General features: G+C 34.0%; 1 protein-coding gene across 7 annotated transcripts in view; it reads right to left on the reverse strand.

Annotated features, from left to right (window-relative positions):
* Positions 1 to 19,138, reverse strand: part of klhl29 (kelch like family member 29) — a 268,904-nt gene that overhangs the window by 75,127 nt on the left and 174,639 nt on the right. For all 7 annotated transcript variants that reach the window (XM_084091259.1, XM_084091257.1, XM_084091256.1 and 4 more), the window contains one exon: positions 3,415 to 3,553. In XM_084091259.1, the coding sequence (XP_083947385.1) occupies positions 3,415 to 3,553 (139 nt within the window). The remainder of the gene's footprint in view (positions 1 to 3,414; positions 3,554 to 19,138) is intronic.

Raw genomic sequence — 19,138 nt, forward strand, 5'->3', positions numbered from 1 at the left:
ATCAATGTTGTGGGGAATGCATTACAAGTAACGTGAGATGTAATCAGATTACTTTTTTCAAGTAACTAGTAAAGTAATGCATTACTTTTAAATTTACAATAAAATATCTGAGATACTTTTTCAAATATATTTTGTAACATCAAATAGTAAATCTATCTATTTATCTATCTATCTGTCTGTCTGTCTGGTTGGCTTTGATAACCTTTGCTTTTCTAGTTATCAATTACAGGTTCATTTTAATTCTTAACTTCAAACATTGGAACATGAAATTTAGGGTCATGGGTCAGAAAGTTTTGGGTCAATTTTGGTCCCAATAGACTTTTTGCTCCTTTCCTTTTCATTCAAATGCATGTTAACCTGAGAGAAGCACAACTATGCGCGAAGGCGTTTTATCTTTCTAAGGTTTGTAAATTCAAATAGCGGAAAAAAACAACGTTTGATTAATAGAGAATGTAAATGTCACAGATTAAACTATTGATTCAATACAAGCAACACAAACCTAAAAGCTACTGTATGTAGTGCACATGTAGATTTGTGGTGAAAATATTTTCACATTTTTCAACCCCTCCCCTCCACCAGCTATCATTAATAAACAGTTTATTGCCAATCCAAATAATTCCCACCCCACATTTTCAGTCTTTTTCGGTTGGAAATATGCCATATTAGGCAAGTAAAATGGGTAGCAAATGCCATTCCATGTTGATTTTAAGGAATTGAACTCGGCAGGTTCATGCCCAGGTGAGGGTGACCCAGATACTGGAGACGTACTGCGATCACAAATCTGCTCTTTTATTACTCTGCCCTTGAGCATGGCACTTAACCCGAGGCTGCTTCAGGGAAACTCTTCTTGCTATTAGCGTGCACAAAAGTGCTTTGAATAAATGCATCTGTGAAATGGCAAGATATTTAAAAAATATTGATAGACGCAAGAAGACAAATTACAGAAACAATGAGTTTTTTAATGCAGGAGCCCATTAGTTGAACTATAACAATGATTTTGTGAAGCAATGAAATCCTGTATGAATTTCCGAGCTGGGGAGGCTAATCTGTGGACAACGCCTGCCAAAACATGTGTCCTTCAGTCTGATATCACCAAACAATAACGCAAGGTCAGTGACGGCAGGCGGATCTTAAGGGGACGTGTGTGCGCATCTACACAGGTCTGGTGTTTACCAGTGTTTCTACATTCAGTTGAATAGAGACGGCCAACTGGACTGAGGCTTTGAATTGTGAATGTGAATAGCCAGCAACTATGCCAAGAAAAATGAAGGGCATCAAGGGCCAGTTGCATAAACATAGCCATTATATTAAGACAGTGTCTTAGATCTAGTATAACCCAGCAGTTAGTCAAGGGGCAGTCAGGCAGTCTTACTTTTCGGTATCAAATTAGGCCAATCTATGTTTTTATGTAACTTCCAAAAATCATGAACAGTCTTAAAGAAAAAAAAAATCAATGACTAACTTGTAAGACTAGCCGCAGCGGTTCATGCACCCGGCCCCTGAGGACAGTCACTCAAAGCTCACACTAACTACTGCATAAAGAGTGCTGGGGAGACTAACTAACTAATGACGCTACTAACTACTTTTTTTTAATTTATTTTTTTTTATAGTGTGACAGTAGCACAAATGTTAATAAAAAGTGGAGTGTAGTAGCTTTTGTAGTGACAAGCTATGTTTTGCATACTCGTTGAATTTACAGTATGTTACACTGTATTGTCTAATAACCGAGCAAGCTGAGCTAATCAAATGTGGTCTGACATTTGAAAAACAAAAATCCCAGATTTGTAACTCAATACTAGTGTGGCATTGTCTGTAGTGAAATAAATATAATAAAATGTTATTTTTATAACAATAAAATCAGTAATATAAGGCTTAAATTGACCTTACCAAATGTGTTTCCTTCTGCTCACCAAGGCTGTGTTAATTTTTGATAAAAAAATACATAAAAAACAGCAATATTGTGAAGTATTTATTAAGATAATTTAAAATAACTGTTTAAACAACTGTTAATTTATTAATTATTTATTAATTTATTACTGTGATGTCTAAGCTGAATTTTCAGCATCATTACTCCAGTCTTCAGTGTCACATGATGATTTTTTCAGGATTCTCTGATGAATAGAAAGTTCAAAAGTACAGCATTTATTTAAAATATAAATCTTTTGCAACATTATAAATGTGTTTACTGTCACTTTTAATCAATTTAATGCATCCTTGCTGAATAAAAGTATTAATTTATTTAATAAAATCATACTGACGCCAAACTTTTGAATGGTGGTATGTGTGTGTATAATGCTATATATGTACACACACAAAAAATCATGCTTTGCTGAAGAAAATATGGATAGCTGTTTTTGCTAATAACTTGAAGTTGTATGACTTTTAATTCAAGCCTGTTAGCTTTAAGGTCATCTATATGCTAGTGTACTTTATACACTGACTAAATGAACCTTTTACAGTATATGGATTTAAAATGTACTGTTGTTTGTCTTCTGTGAAAACAAAACATTCAGATGTCTATTCGCTGTTTATCAAAAAAAAAAAAAAAAGCCTCCAATATTTTGAGATTCTAAAATTATTCATGGGTTTTTTAAATGATGAGTAGCTGGAGTCTGAAGCTTGAACACTGATGATGAGATTCAAAACAAACACATTGAGAGGATGAATGTGCTGAAAATGAATGAACAACACAAACGCACACACACACACACACGCACACACAGTGCAATGCTGGAAAATGTGCTGCCAAAGAAATATTTTAATAATAAAAATAACAAAAAGTGAGCTGGCAATGGATGCAGAAGAGTGTAATTTGGGAAAGCGAGGCAGTAAATGGCTCTGACCTGTGAAGGTAACCATTCAAGAGAAAGTTGCTCGGCTCCTCTCATTGTTTGCGACTCTGAATGCATTCAATGCACCCACCGTGAATGTTTAACATATGAATGGGAAACTTTTATGCCCTATGAAGACCATACGCTTTGCTGATAAAATGGCTGACAAAGCTCATCTCATAGTCAAAATGACAGATACCACATTGCTTTTGGAGCACACTTTCCAAAATGCCTAACATGGTATTTTTTGGGGGGATGATTTGAATACCTATTGTCATTTTGTTTTTGTTCTTTTAAGATCCCTCAGTCATGGAACACATTCTCTGCTTTTAAAAATGGAAATAAATGCTCTATAATGAGGGGAAGAAAAGGTAATAAAAAGGCAAGGATTGCCCTTTTTCCCAATTTAAGATACATTCATTTGAGCGAAAATGGGGAATGGCTGCTGGCCCTGTGATAGAAACCAAAGTCTTCCTACAAACCTGCAAGAGAGAAAAGAGGGAGGGAAAAAAAAATGACACAAATGCGTCCTATGAAAAGAACAGATTGGATCAACGGCTGGTGGGAAGGGAGGAAGGCAAACCTTTTCACCAGGTCCTTGAAATACAAGCTGCAGGAAGCTAGAACATTTTGGTGGACTTCAAATTCTTTGCCTTCAACTATAATTTTCAGGTCTGTAAACTCTTTCTCTCTGCGCTGCTGGTTCAACTCCTTCAACATCTCTGTAGAACAAAGAAGAAACAGACAATGCCAAACACGTTTAGAATTCAGATTTGTTTGGGAACAGATGCAACAACAAAAGCAGACAGTGGCAGAAGGAATACAGTAGATCAAAATCAGCATATAATCAGAATGCAACACTTTATGGACACATTAGAAGCAACGATGCACATTAAACATCAATCAGAATTATTAATATTAGAAGATGCAAAATAGTAATACACAATGGCATTTTTCACACCTTTATTTCAAATATTCAGTTCTCAGTGCAATCCTCAGGTCAGGAACCGACTGACCTCAGTGTGTCAAACATTTCAAATATGCCAGAAATATTGATTTAATATCATATTCCTTGGGGTATTGTGGATTTTTTAACAATACTGCGTAGGAGAACTGTATTGTCTATATTTTAGGACTAAAGAAAAAAAAAAGAAAAAAAAACTAGCAACATTGATTGAATAATGTGTGTCAAAAACTGGATCATTCTTTGAATTTTATAATTTATGAATGCACGATTTTCCAAAAGGAATGTTCTCATACCATTAAAAAATAAAACGAATATAATGGTTAAATCATGATTCCGAATACAGCAGTACGAGACTTCGTTCCAAATAATTGCAGTTTATATTCATTGACAAATACTGGGTGGCAAGAGTTTAAGCTTTGGACCCCAAAAAAAGATCCTAATATCAGCGAAACAGGCAAAACATCTTGTAAACAAACAGAAAGCTTCAAAGAGAGAGAGAGAGAGACGAACCTCAGCATGCAGACGTATTTACAAAAATGTTCTCTGATCTTGAAAAGCGCAGCGAAAAAATTGCATTGACGAGAAAGAGATTACATAGGTTTACATATATATATATATATATATATATATATAAATGATCATATTTTACTGTAAATGAATATATCTGCCGATCTCGTTGCATATTAAACATGTTTACCAAAATAAAGAGAACATTCACGGACAATCAGTTTTGAGCGCAGAGAAAACAAGCAGCAGATGTAGGTTTCAATGCATATGTAAATAAATGAGGCGTCTGACAAACACCGAGGCAGAAGTCCAAGGAGACGAGAAGCGGATACAAGCCCCGTTTAATGAGGATCTATAAAGTGATTCTGACAACCGGACCTCGCAGAGTAACTTTAACAGGGAGCCAGTGAAAGTTCAACAGCCGAACACTGCAGCGTCTGAAGTCAAAGCACAGCACAACGGCAGCCATCTTGTGTCTTTATCCAGCTACAGCTCGACCGCTTTCTTTTTCACAACCGCTACAACATATTTAAGCTGTGGTTTATTACATACAAATATTACCCATTTGACACACGTTACGCAACTCTTTATGCAAAGTGTTATTGCAGCTTGATATTCTCAACCGATTCACTATCGGCTAGTTCAAGCCACTTCCTCAGCATTGTCAGCAAGGTGGAGATTTCAGTGTCGATTGTTTATTTCTACAGCCTAACGGTCCAAATCTGTGATATATTTTATAAATAACAGCTCGCATTGAGTGAAAGTGCCTCTTGGTTGATTTTACAGTGCAAAAAAGCCATTTCTTTGATCAAGCGAAGCAAGATTTTAGCCAAGATGCATCATATAGTGATCAGTAGGGAACAAAGGCCGGTGAAACCATTCTGTACACACAGATAATTACCTCAATTTTCATTCTAACATGAGAGTTCAAGTTTAGAGCGATAGATCAATTTAAAGCATTTAGTTTTAGCATTTTTAGTAAACAAAGCCATGTTCTACAATATACAGACATAATATAATTAATATTCATTAAACTATTTATCTGAATTTAAAATCACAGGACAACTGAGAAGATCCAACAGCAGAGAGAACAGAATGAAATTATTAGAAACAATGTGTAATTCCAGAAATCGATTTAATCTGCAGTGCTAAAGCAAATGGAACAGCATTGTAAACACATCACCAAAATGAGCAACTACATTAACGCAGCGTGCGCACACACACACACACACACACACACACACACACACACACACACACACACACACACACACACACACACACACACACAGGACAATAAAGAGAGCCTTGAGCCACTGCGGCGACTTCAGCAATACAAAACCAAACAAAATGAATCTCAGGGCTGCCTGAAATTACACTGACATTAAAGAGAAAGTAGCTGATTTACTGATGCTTCAACACTCCAGGCTCGGTCGTTTACAATTTGGAATTAATCAATAGATGTAAAAACAAATACAAAAATAAGCTAAATGGAATTTTAATCGCTAAAACGCAATTAAAAGCACACAGATCATTACAGTCTGAAATATAGTTGTCATGCAAAACATTACGTAGTATAAAGACATTCTGGTTATTTTGCCAATTTCTCTGAATTTCTCTGACGATTTAAGTTCTAAATGCATACGTGTGTGTGTGTTTGCTATCATTTATAATATTTCATAAGAATATATACATTTTTGTGTGCAAAAGTATATATTTTTGTGTGAAAACATAACAATTCTTTGCCATTTTTGCAACAAAAAAAAAATATATATATATATATATTGTTTTGTAAAATATTGAATATGTGAGTGTGTAAAAAAAAAAAAAAATATATATATATATATATATGCTAAATGTAATTTGAATTGTTACAAATATTTTGCCAATCCAGTTTCTCAGGATTTATCTGACGATTTAAGTATGAATATAAAATGTAACAATTTCATATATATGTGTGTGTGTGTGTGTGTGTGTGTGTGTGTGTGTGTGTGTGTACGTTTTTGCTATTTTTTTATTTTTTTTTACAATATTTCATAATGGAATTATTAAAAACTAGATATTTTGTGTGGTAGAAAGCATAAAAATTCTTTGCTATTTTTCCATTAATTAAGTGTTAATTCATTGTTTTGTGAATTATTGTCTGTATATATATAACACAAACAATATTTAACTTTTTTTTTTTAAGTAAATAGAAAAATAGCAAAGATTCATAGTTATTTCATAATCATACTATGAATTATTGCAAACAACAGCAAAAACCAGCGCTCAACTTGCACAAATATTCCTCTACTAATTAGCTACGCCAAACCTGACAGCAGTTTTCAACTTGGAATAAAAAGAAACCTTAGAAAAATGTAACTGATTGTGCTTCGCATTATACAGGTTTATATAGAATATTCACGTGTGTGTGTGATTGCGATGGAAACGACGCGCAGCAAGGCTTTGTGAGTCACCGTCGACTGACATGGCTTTCACCTCCAATCTCCTGCGCTGCTCACGACACCCAACTCACCAGCGAATGACAGCGAAAGAGCTACACAGGAGGAACTATAGTTGTCAGTAAACAATGGTTCGCCCCCGCAAGGTCGCAGGACACGGCAGAAACCGATGGAAAAGCGAATTATGCGGTGCGGCCCGGGGTCAAGATCAGTGAGGAACAGAGATCATTAGCACAGGGCACCAAACATCACATGACAGGGGAAGAGAGATCCTCTGCCCGAACTGATAGGGACATGGACGGATGATTATTTGTGATTTGATGGTTTGAACACACACCGAAAATTACAGTGTGTGCTGTGCATGTAATGGGAAAATAATTGTCTGTCTCGCAGAAAATGGTGCAACAGTAACCTACTTTCTTTGTTAGTGCTGAACTAAAGATAAACTCTCCGTGCGGCACACACGTCGATGTTTTGTAGGTGTGTGTGTGTGTGTGTTTACTGTAGCATGAGGCAGTCATGAAGGCTGGAGGAAACTAATGGAGCATGAAACACAATCCTGAGAGACAACATTAACACAAACACGTGTGCGTGTCTCTCATAAACGTATAGGGTCATGGTCAGACATGTCTCACTCTCAGGTCATTACCCGCGATAGTTTTACCTCTAACCTGATTGGCCTCTCAGCGGACTTAAACAGCCAATCAGCACGTCTCAGTCCATTTACCACAAATAAACAGAGAACGTTCAATAATCCAATAATGCACTGTGGAGAAAAACACAGACTCTGAGTGATTCATTCACTGCCTGGACAAATACACCACAACAGCACACAAAAACATCATAATTTAATATAATATAATATGTTTTATTATTATTTCTATCTATTTATCTATACATGTAATTATTATTATGTATGTATCTGTATTTATTAATACATATAAGCCTCTTCATAAGAAAATCCAAATTCACTTAAAATGACTTGCATCTTAATTTCAGAATTAGACCATTTTTTGTGTCCTAAAAAGAGCAAAATTATTTCTGACTTGCTAGATTATTAATTATATTAAAAAGGCAAAGTGTGAATAAAAGCTACACTGAAAGAAAAATATGAATTAGTGACATCCTATACAATAAACTTCTAAGTTGTATTCTTGATTGCATAAATTAATTTAATTTAAACGTAATTAAACACATCTAGTGTTATTTCAAGTGAAATAATTCCTCTAACACATTTTAATTAACATAATCTAATATAATAAGTGCAGAAAATAATTTAGGTCACCATTGATCATATATAATTTTACCAAGACATACACAACTCAATATGTCTCCACTACTAAATGGATATCATTGATTTTGTCTGTGGTTCATTAGAAGAACTTTCCATTCCAACCACAGAATCGGACATCTTTTCTTTCTTTTTTTTTTTATTAAAAGAAGAGCCCTCGAAATCTTTCTTTTCAGGCGTAAAGAGTGCAGCCTGTCAGTCAGATGTGAGAGCTGACTAATGGCAAGGCCGAGACGGGAGAGAGGTCACTGTACACGCAACAGCTTTCACACACACAAAGACTCTTTTCAATGCCTTCCTTCAGCGCACCGCAAACAAAGACCAGATTCAATTCAATTGAACTGTACTGAACCGAAACACGATTACAATGAATGGATAAGATGAGCGGGGTGAGATAGTATAATAAGCATTTAAGTGCAATGGAAAGATGGACATGAAATGGCCCTAGAACAACCTTTTGATGAGTTTTCCAGCTGAGCTCTTCTAAGGTTCACTGGTCAGCTCATGTTTTTCAAAATGGCAGCTCCTAAACGTGCGGATTGACTGGTTATATCGATACACTGGAACGATCCAAGCGTCCCTGCAGGGGTGTGTAAGGAGGACAGAAATGATGTGAGAGCGATAGGTAAACATTTATCCCTGGCTTCCACCGCGTAATAGGGCGTAATGTCAGCATCATTTCTTCAGCAGCTACTGAGGGAGTGAATAAAAAAAAAAAAAAAAAGACATCCAATCAGAAGCCAGCAAAGTGTGTCACCATTACAAGTAATGATAGTAAAAAACAACAGCTTTTGGGGAAGAGTCCATTTGCAACTACATGGGAGGGGAGTATGATTTATGACGCACTATAAAACAACCCTATGAGATGAAGCCTGCAGAAAATATATGTGTGATTTACTTCTGAATTTAACATCAGTCAAATTAAATGTTTTATGTAGAATTTGAAGGATACATTTTATGCTAACTAATTATTTCGTTATATTAATTTATCATTAATTGCATTTAATAGCATTACCTCAATAAATACAATAGAATATAATACAAATTAATCCATTAAAATAAAATAAGAACACAGCAATGCTCTACATTAACAAACTAAATTGACAGCCCTAGTTGTAACTTACTTAATGTATAAAATATATAATATAAAATTAAAAATACGAGAAAAAAAATAAAATAAGAACAAATATGCTCTCCATTAACATGTTAAATTGACAACCCTAGTTGTATCTTACTTAATGTAAAATTTAATTAGAAAATAAAAAATATGAAACAAAAATAAAATAAAATATTAGAAATTAAAAACAAATATACTCTACATTAACATGTTAAATTTACAGCCCCAGTTTTAACTTACTTATTGTAAGATTGAATTAGAAAAACAGAAAAAAAATTTTTTTTTAATTAAATAGAATAAAAGAAAATATGAAAAAAGAAATAAAATAAGAACCAATATGCTCTACATTAACATATACAATTTACAGCCCTTAACTTACTTATTGTAAAATTTAATAATAAACAAATATGAAAATAAAAAATATGAATCAATTAAAATATTAAAATAAAATTCACAAATCTTTCCAGATCACCGTTACATTCAAACTTTTCTTTTTGCTGTTTTCTTCTTCTTCTTGCTTTGAGCAGTGGATTCACGCAGCTCAGTGGACTACTCCTGTTTCTCTCCAGTTCAGTATCCAGGGAGATGTTAGTGCCGATACTGAAGCAGTGAATCTGTGCTGGATGCCTCACTGGACAAATGATCCTTGGCCTCGTCGCATTCAGGAGGAGACGCCTGTCAGGATTCTTTGCTCTCGTCTCCAAAACCCTCCAAAAAGCTGGTCCAAGACCAGAACAGTGTCACTTCATGCTGCACACTGCACACACACACACACACACACACGCACGGCCTTACAAAAACAAATCTCCAGTGCTAACAGCACCGAGGAGGCAAAGGCCACCAATAAAATCCATCAAGGTTCCTGTGGCAGCAGCAGAGTTGTCACTCCAGTTCAAAGATCACCATCTGATATACTATCTGACTCAGAGCTGTAATGGGAAATATATTCCCTGACTGCTCAGAATAATGACAACTTCCAGAAATACAGCCATGCACATAATAGTATATAAAATAAATGAACCCAGGACTACAGGCTAAACTCTAAACCACATTTCTTACAGTCTTATTATATTAAGTCATTACAGATAAAGAGACGCACTCAATATACTTAAGTCAAATATTATCTAATCAACTTATATTAAAACAAGAAGAATCTCTGACATGGCAAAGTTACTGAAACCACAAATGCAAGGGGCTCTGGGTAATTTGAAGCGGTTCTGCAATCTTGTTTGAATTCATCTAATTTATGGGGCTATTTCCATCTGTCAAAGCTGATCTTGCTTTCCTGCTGGATTAAACTTGATAGATTCTGACAAAATGCAGTCAGTGATGAGTGTACAACTGAAGCAGCAGAAAGAGTCGCGGGTAGATAAATGCATAGAAGTGTGTGTGATCTCAGAAGACACATGAACACACACAGAATATTCCGAAAACACTCCAGCCTTCATTCTCAGCTCATGTTGGCGACACACTGATTCACTTTAGTGATTCATTCATATTGATTCTTCAGTTCAGTTCTGTCCTCTGAAACATTAACAAAAACATTAACATTTACAATTCAATATTTAATATGTTTAATTTAGAATATTTCATTTAATATTGTAACATTTTAAGTCCTTTATATATATATATATATATTTTTAAAAAATTACTTAAAATTGTATATATATTCCATTTTAATAATATTAAGAAAGGTAACATTTTCCAGAATTTCTTTATTTTTGACTTGTTCACTAACCAGATTTATATATATTTATATAAAATTAATTTATTTGGCATTTATATGCGTTTATATGCATTTATATTTATATCTATCTGTACACACACACACACACACACACAGAAAGGAATGCGGTTGAAAAAACAATTGAGGTTTGAAAAAATTACAAATCCAATTCCAGCAAATTTATGAAGTGCTAAAATCCTATATTTACACTTAAAAAAAAAAAAAAAATAATAATAATCATAATATTAAGAAGGGTAACATTTTCCAGATTTTTTTATTTTTTGTAAGTGTTAAAATCAGAGGTATTCTACTTTGCATATTAATATATATATATATATATATATATTAATATATATATATATATATATATATATATATATATATATATATATATATATATATATATATATATACATATATATATACATATATACATACACAATTATTTGGTACTTATGCATATTCACCAAAATAAATGTTGACTACCTTAGAAATTAGAAAAATAATGAATTAAGAAACAAATCAATTTCTTTTTGTTTGTTTGTTTGTTTGATAATACATTTTAGGTTCTTTAAAAGCTAGCATGTTTAAACAAGTCCAACAGAAATTACAGAAAGCGAGAGATGTCATAAGTGCTAAAATCCTATATTGACACAAAAAAATAAAAAAATAATAATAATCATAATAATAATAATAATAATAATATTAAGAAGGGTAACATTTTCCAGATTTTTTTTTTTTTTGTAAGTGTTAAAATCAGCGGTATTCTACTTTGCATATTAATATATATATATACATATACATACACACACATACACAATTGTTTGGTATTTATGCATATGCATCAAAATAAATGCTGACTACCTTAGAAATTAGAAAAATAAAGAATTAAGAAACAAATCAATTTCTGTTTGTTTGTTTGTTTTATGATAAATTTTAAGTTCTTTAAAAGCTAGCATGTTACATAAACAAGTCCAACAGAAATTACAGAAAGCGAGAGATGTCATAACCATCACTCAGAAAAATCAAGTCTCTACCAAAACCCACCAGAAGCTGATCAAGGCCAGGTTTAGATCTTTCCTATTGGACAGGTGATAAATGTTTCAACACAGATGAAGTCTGAAGAAGTTTCATATTTCCAGTTTTCAAAAAACTTCTACCAAAAAACCCCATTGAAACGTGGAAAGTTAAACAGAGTGACAGCCTACAAGAAGAAAACATGCACTAAATAATGCGTCACAAATATCCAAATAATGCAAGTTAATGGAGAAGGCATGGATTGGCTTGCTAATGTGAAAATGTGTGACATGACATCGCTCCAAATAAAACATCTTAAAGTGTGCATATATTTCTCATTAGTGGTCTTGGCCCTCTTTTGGTTGAGTACCCTGTAAATTAAAAATAAACTCGTTTACAAGGCAACGTTATGTTCCAATACAGATTCATCTAGGTTGAGGGAGAGGGTAATCGTGACGAAAATTCATAATTGACAAGCAGAGCACACACACACACACACTCGAACACACTCGAACACACGCAAACGCATTTATCTGACTAATTCAGGAACTCATTAACTGAATTAATCGCAGCAATTAGCTCATGGAATAAGCAATTATTTTCAGCACATGGCCACAACTTACCGACGTACAAATACACACACAGACCCAGATCCATTTAAAGTGTTAAATTATATTTGATGGGCTGGTCTTTAGGTTCAGTGTTGAATATGTTTGTGTCTCTCAGTTCAGAGCAAAGCAGCAGGAGTATGCAAATTTACCCTCTATCCTTTTTTCCTTTCCCTGAAACAATATACTCCAACACATTATGCTTGGAAAGAAACCACTTGGTTTCTGGTGTTACTTGGCACATTATATCAGAAATGGCAGTTTAAATGAGAGTAAAAATAAAAAAATAAAAAAATAAAGGATTAAATGGTATTCTTGCAAAAACATCAGCTTCAATTCATTTCAGTTTCCAGAAACGGTTCATGGAGACAAGTAAATGTAAAAACAAAATCCTATTTTTACCCGAGAATTAATTCTAAATTTAATAAATAATGTTTTTTTAAGTCAAGTCAATCTGTACATTATATGTCACATCATCAAAATGATAAGGCTGTCAATTATTTTATTAAATATATATATTTTTTTTTTTAATCAAATATTATGCTTTTTTAATATTACCTTTCATGTATTATAGCTGGTTGTGAATGTAAATGGTCTGCAAATTTTTAAAGATCAAAGTTTACGATAAATAAATGTATTGTCTCCTAAAAATAATAATGATTCTGAAACGAGTTTCACTTCCTGTTACACACTAGAGGCTGACATTTTTTCGGGAATCCCGCGGGTCACGGAAAATCACGGCCACAAAATCACTATTAATCACGGGATTGGGACGGGACAGGAAAAAATAGCAGCGGGAGTGGGCGGGACCGGGAATCGTAATAAAACTATGATACCCAACTTTATACACAAATATACACTTTCAAATATACATTTAATGAACATAATATAGGCTATAGCACGTAGTTGGCAAGAAAAAAAAATAGCTATAGAGAGTATTTTGCTAAATATGTGTTCTATATTACATATTTATTATATTTTTACTTGTATCATTAAATAAAGTTGTTATTATAATAATAAAAAAACGCATTATATATTATATTAAATATATTATATATATTTAATTTGAGTTATTTTTAACCTTAAATAATAGCCTACTACCAGCTGATAGGGCTCTCTGTATGTTTACAGCATTAGGTGAGTTGTTGTTTTTTTCTTGAGAAAAAATAACGCCTATCTTGTGTAGCCTACCTAATATTTATCCAAATGAGTCAATATTATATCAAATCACAATAATTGAATTGAATTGAAATAATAAAAAAGCGTAGTTTACCAGAAATTGTACCATGTAAACATTGTAACATGTTGTCACTAAACCTAATAAAAATCAGTTTAGTTACTAAAATGTTAGTGACAATCACAATACACTTATTATGATGCATTTTTTTTTTACTGTAACTGACAGATTCCGGTCAAAAAAACACAACACGGGAGTGGGAGGGAATAGGAGTCATTCTTCTGGGATTGGGACGGGATTGGATGTTTTTTCGTGGGATTGGGACGGGACAGGATTTGTTTGTGGGAGTGGGACGGGAGAGGTTTGAAAATCCACTCCCGTGTCACCCTCTATTACACACCAACATATCAATGTAATAAATGTTCATAATGCCAGCTTACAGTCTTCATTGGCTGCTGTGAACGTTTACTTTGACCCTCAAAAACTGTAGCTGTAGCCGAGACTGGAAGAGTTTAGTTTGTGTGTCGACATGTCGAGAAGATGCTGTTTTTTTAGCAATGCAAATCCACTTTGCATCCACTTCAAAATGATGAGAACGCACGCTGGAACCGATACGGTAAAACTGACACCAATGTTTCAAGCACAGAGGAAGCCTCCAGAGCTGAAATGAAAACATGGCAAGAGGAGTTTCATTTCCGACATGCGCTGTAAGCGGTCGACCAATCACAACAGACTGGGTCGTCTGACCAATCAGAGCAGAGTAAGCTCTTGGAAAGGAGGGGTTTAGAGAGACCGAATCTTCCAACAAACTGGTTACAGACTCTTTGAGAAATGAGGTGATGCTGCAGTGTTTATAATGAGAAAATTAAAGTGTTTTTGACCTTGGGTGCATGTAAAGCTATTGCAGGAGACTAAAAAAAACTAAATTAGGAACCTTTTAAATTAGGAACTTGTTTTTAACTTAACACAATGTCTTAAAAACATTACCAACAATAACAAAATCCTGCAGTAAAAGACATAAAGTAAATATTTTTACATTGTTACAAAAAAAAAACAATAATATTTTAAATAAATGCTGATCATGTGACATGAAGATTTAATGAAGTTGAAATGTATATAATGTATATAACACGTTATATATACACAAATACTGCACACACACACATTATTATAATTCTATATTATTATTTTCTAGATATAAAAATGCTTGAGCCCTCACTCAGCTATTTCAGCAGGTGGCACTGATATAATAATCTTCATTCTTAGCTTCAACTCCATTAACTCTCAGAGAATAACGCGTGTTGGTATTGTGCTCTGAAATCATTTACTGACGACCCCTGGGTCTGGCCCAAACAAAACCTGCTTTAGAGATCACCGCAACGAGTTATCACACAAATCAATGCGCTTCTAATTACTTCTAATCTTGCTTTCACAATTGTATCTTATTGCTATGCAACAATAGAGCTCCTGAAAAAAAAAAAAAAAATTATAATTACATTTTTTTTTATATAAGATATTATAAGATATTAGATTAGTATTCTAACGGAGGAATGCTCAACAAACTATGACCTTTTCAAAACCCTCAGGCTCACCACATGATATTACAAATATACTGAAGATATTCTATATTCTCTGCACTGTGTTGTATGAGTCAGACTCAAATATTGAAATTGTGTGTGTGTGTGTGTGTGTGTGTGTGTGTGTGTGTGTGTGTGTGTGTGTGTGTGTGTGCACATACACCAACACGTCTCAGATAACAAAGTATTTGTAATATTAGCAGTGAGCAAAAATGTTCAGATGGGAACCAGATCATGTCTTTTAATTAACAGTATCTGCTAATAGTGATGACCACAAGAATAGATATGTTTAATAATTCATTATGACTCGAGACACTTGATCTGAATAAAGCAGAAGCAAACCAATTGTGCCATAAAAGATGTAGAAATCTGGAGAATTCATCTAAATCCGTCACACCATCATGTCCATTTACTACACGAGTTATTTTATTACGCTTTAGCCAGTATTGGGAATCTGCACATCGTTGCCTTTCATTTCATGTACGGTTACACATCATAGAGCTCACTTTGACAAACATAGTGCTGACTTCAGCTTCTGCATCATAAAATATGTCAAAGCAAGCATATTTTACACCTATGCTTTGCCTTATTTCAACAGATGCATTTAAATCGGGCAATGATAATACCAGGAAAACGCTGAGCTTTAGCGGTCCGGGTCTTTTCTCTCTAGCCGCTGAAACTCTGGTTTAACCCCAGGGACTGTACATTACACAGAAACAGGAGAATCACAACAAAAATATAGTTGTTCTCTGAACATGTTCACCGTAGCCACACTCCTAATGAAACGCCAGTGATGGCAATTATGGATTATCTTCCAAACGATGGTACAATTTGGTAACAAAAGCACAAAACAATCACTGCACGCTGTGGAAACATTTCAGCAATAAAGCATTTAATTTTTTCAATATGTATTTTAGCACATCTAGAGTCCGTGCTATCCGTTTTCTAAACACAGCATGAGTGATTAAGAGCCATTTCCACCGACTGCACCCATCATGCAAAGCTTTTCTGAGATCAGTAGTTGAGCTACTAAACTATGTGATGACAGATTGAAGTCTACATGCATGTTTATATGCGAGTGTGTGATTCATACTTGCATTACTCTGCATTCGCTCGCCTTTGTTTCTCGATCCCTAATTATGTGCATTCTCATTAATGGAGAAATGCATGCGTCATTGACGCTCTGTGTGCAGCATCTGCTCCTGTTACTGCAGGATTCATCGCTAATACACTGCAGTCTATTTCAAACCCGGATCACTCCTGTTAAGCAGTTTCATGAGGAAATCATATATGTCATAATAACGTGGATTACATACTCAGGATGGAAATCATATATACATTTATTTCTTTTATCGCAGTGTCAATATTTTAAATTGTTTCTGCTGAGGAAAAATCCAAGTGAGCGCGTCGACACGTTCACTGAGGGGATTAAATGAACATGGAGGTGAATTTTATATCATTTCACAGTGCTTTGAGCAAATGTTGTCACTTTTGACATGTTTATGGATGCTGCACTAACTTCTAACATTAAAAAAGAAAGTTGATTAAAGCATTTTTTCTTTAACTGGTGATTCATTTATAGTTTTTTTCCTGTGTCCTTAATTTCACTGTCCATATTGTTAGCCTTATGTAAAATCACTTTAACTAATTTTTATTTTTATTTTTAAATGCAAGGGCCCAGTTACAATCCGCTTAAGTTAATAAAACCCTTAGTTATCATTTAAGAGTATAATCACTAAGAATTTTTTTTTTTTGGTTACACTTTATTTTACAGTGTCCTTGCTACATATGTTACATGCACTTCCCATAGTATTAACAGTAAATAATGCATAATTACATGCAAATAACCCTCAACAAAATCCTAATCCTACCCTAACCCTATAGTAAGTACATGTAGTTGCTTAATATTACTCAGTACTTAAATATATAATTACACTGTAACAATGACACCTTAAAATAAAGTGTAACCCTTTATTTTAAGGTGATGTGGTTACATTGTACTTACTCAAATAAGTAATATTAATGAACTACATGTACTTACTATAGAGTTATGGTTAGGGTTTGGTTTAGGGTTAGTTACTTGTAATTATGCATAATTTACTGTTATTACTATATTAAGTACTTGTAGAAAAGTGCAACTTATGGGGCTTGTTGGAACCGGCTGCAGTTCCTTAAAGGGAAAAAACTGTCATAATGTACTTCATAAAAATTGTTATAAAATGTCACTTTCACAGAATTGAAAACATTGCTTCATGCCATTCTAAACCTGTATTTCTTTCATTGTATGGACAAAAAAAAAAAAAAAAAAAAAAAACTGCCCCAGGGTGAACTGTCCCTGAACTGCAGCATGCAACAAAACCCTCAAGTAAAAAAAAAAAAAAACTTGTGATGGAAAGTAAAATTGAGGACATAAGAAAAATAACAAGCAATTAAAGCAATATTTGTGTGAAAATTCATTTGGAACATTTTCATTACAGAGTGTACAAAATGAAGAAAACAACTGGAACATCGCCTTAATTAACAACTTCATTTTTGACATTAGTGCAGCAGCCAAGGACATGATAATAATGACAATATCTGCACAAACCAATGTGAAATTATTTAAGATTCACTCCAATAGTATGTTCACCTACAGTAATAGTGATAAAGAAACTAACTTATTGGATTTCCATCAATTTTTATAAGAAATTTTTTAGAATTTGATCATTTCAGCTTTCGGGTAACATTACACCCTCATTTTCATCCTGTGAGGTTTCATCCTATTTGTTTTCTCGTCATTGTGTAAATAATAAATAAATGTTTTAAAATTAAGAAAAAAAATATTTTTACAGAAATACTTCGTAAAATTATAAAACAAGATTTTTTTTTTTTAAAGAACACAGAAGGTTCTGCATATCAGGTAAGACCCAGCCCATCTTCACTACACACACACCATTTCATTATCCAGCATTACAACTCCCTGACAAAACACTTCCTGCTCACTTAACACCTCCAATAAAATCGATTAGGAGGACACAAACTGCCTGTGTGTGTTGGGGAAACAGAGCCGAAATCCCTTGAAATGATAGTGTTTGAAAGCAGGAGTCTGCCCTGAAGAACTGCTAATGAGCGGCACAGCCCATCCTCCATCTCTGCACTTCCTCCAAGACTTCCTGCTGAGAAGAGGGCGGGTTTATCCCGCTGGCTTCCGTCTGTGCCCTGATGTGAGCGTTCCCACAGGAAGGAAAGGCCTGATTTGATTGGTTAGGAAAAGCGTATGCAAACGAGGCACCTCTGATTGCGAGCCGCAGCCTGAATGTCACTTTGTCGGGGGAAAAAAGAACAGTCTCCGGATGAGAATGAAAGGAACTAGTTTGGCATCAATTTTCTCTGACCTCGATTCTTACCCTTCTGATAATGAGAGTTTGAGGGCTGGAAACGTCAGCGGTGCTCAAGTGTGAACTTTTTAAAAAAGGCGTCTGATGCAATGGAGAGCGGAGGCTGATTTGGGGATGTCACAGGAAAACCTACAGTAGATTCTTGTTTTCCAGAGGCTAATGGCTAATGTCTAATGTCTAATATATATATGTATATATATACATATATATATATACACTGTAGGTTTTCCTGTATATATAAATAAAAACAGTAATATTGTGAAATATTATTACAATTTAAAATAATGGTTTTCTATAATAATATACTTTAAAATACAATTTATTTCTGTGACACAAAATGTAATTTTCAGCATTATTACTCCAGTCTTCAAGTGTCACATGATCCTTCAAAAATCATTCTAATTTGCTGATTTATTATCAATGTTGGAAACAGTTGTGCTGCTTAATAATTTTTTATAACCTGTGATATTGTTTTTCAGGATTCTTTGATGAATAAATAGTT

This window comes from Abramis brama (genome assembly GCF_963993115.1).
Source record: "Abramis brama genome assembly, chromosome: 18".
Taxonomy (NCBI): domain Eukaryota; kingdom Metazoa; phylum Chordata; class Actinopteri; order Cypriniformes; family Leuciscidae; genus Abramis; species Abramis brama.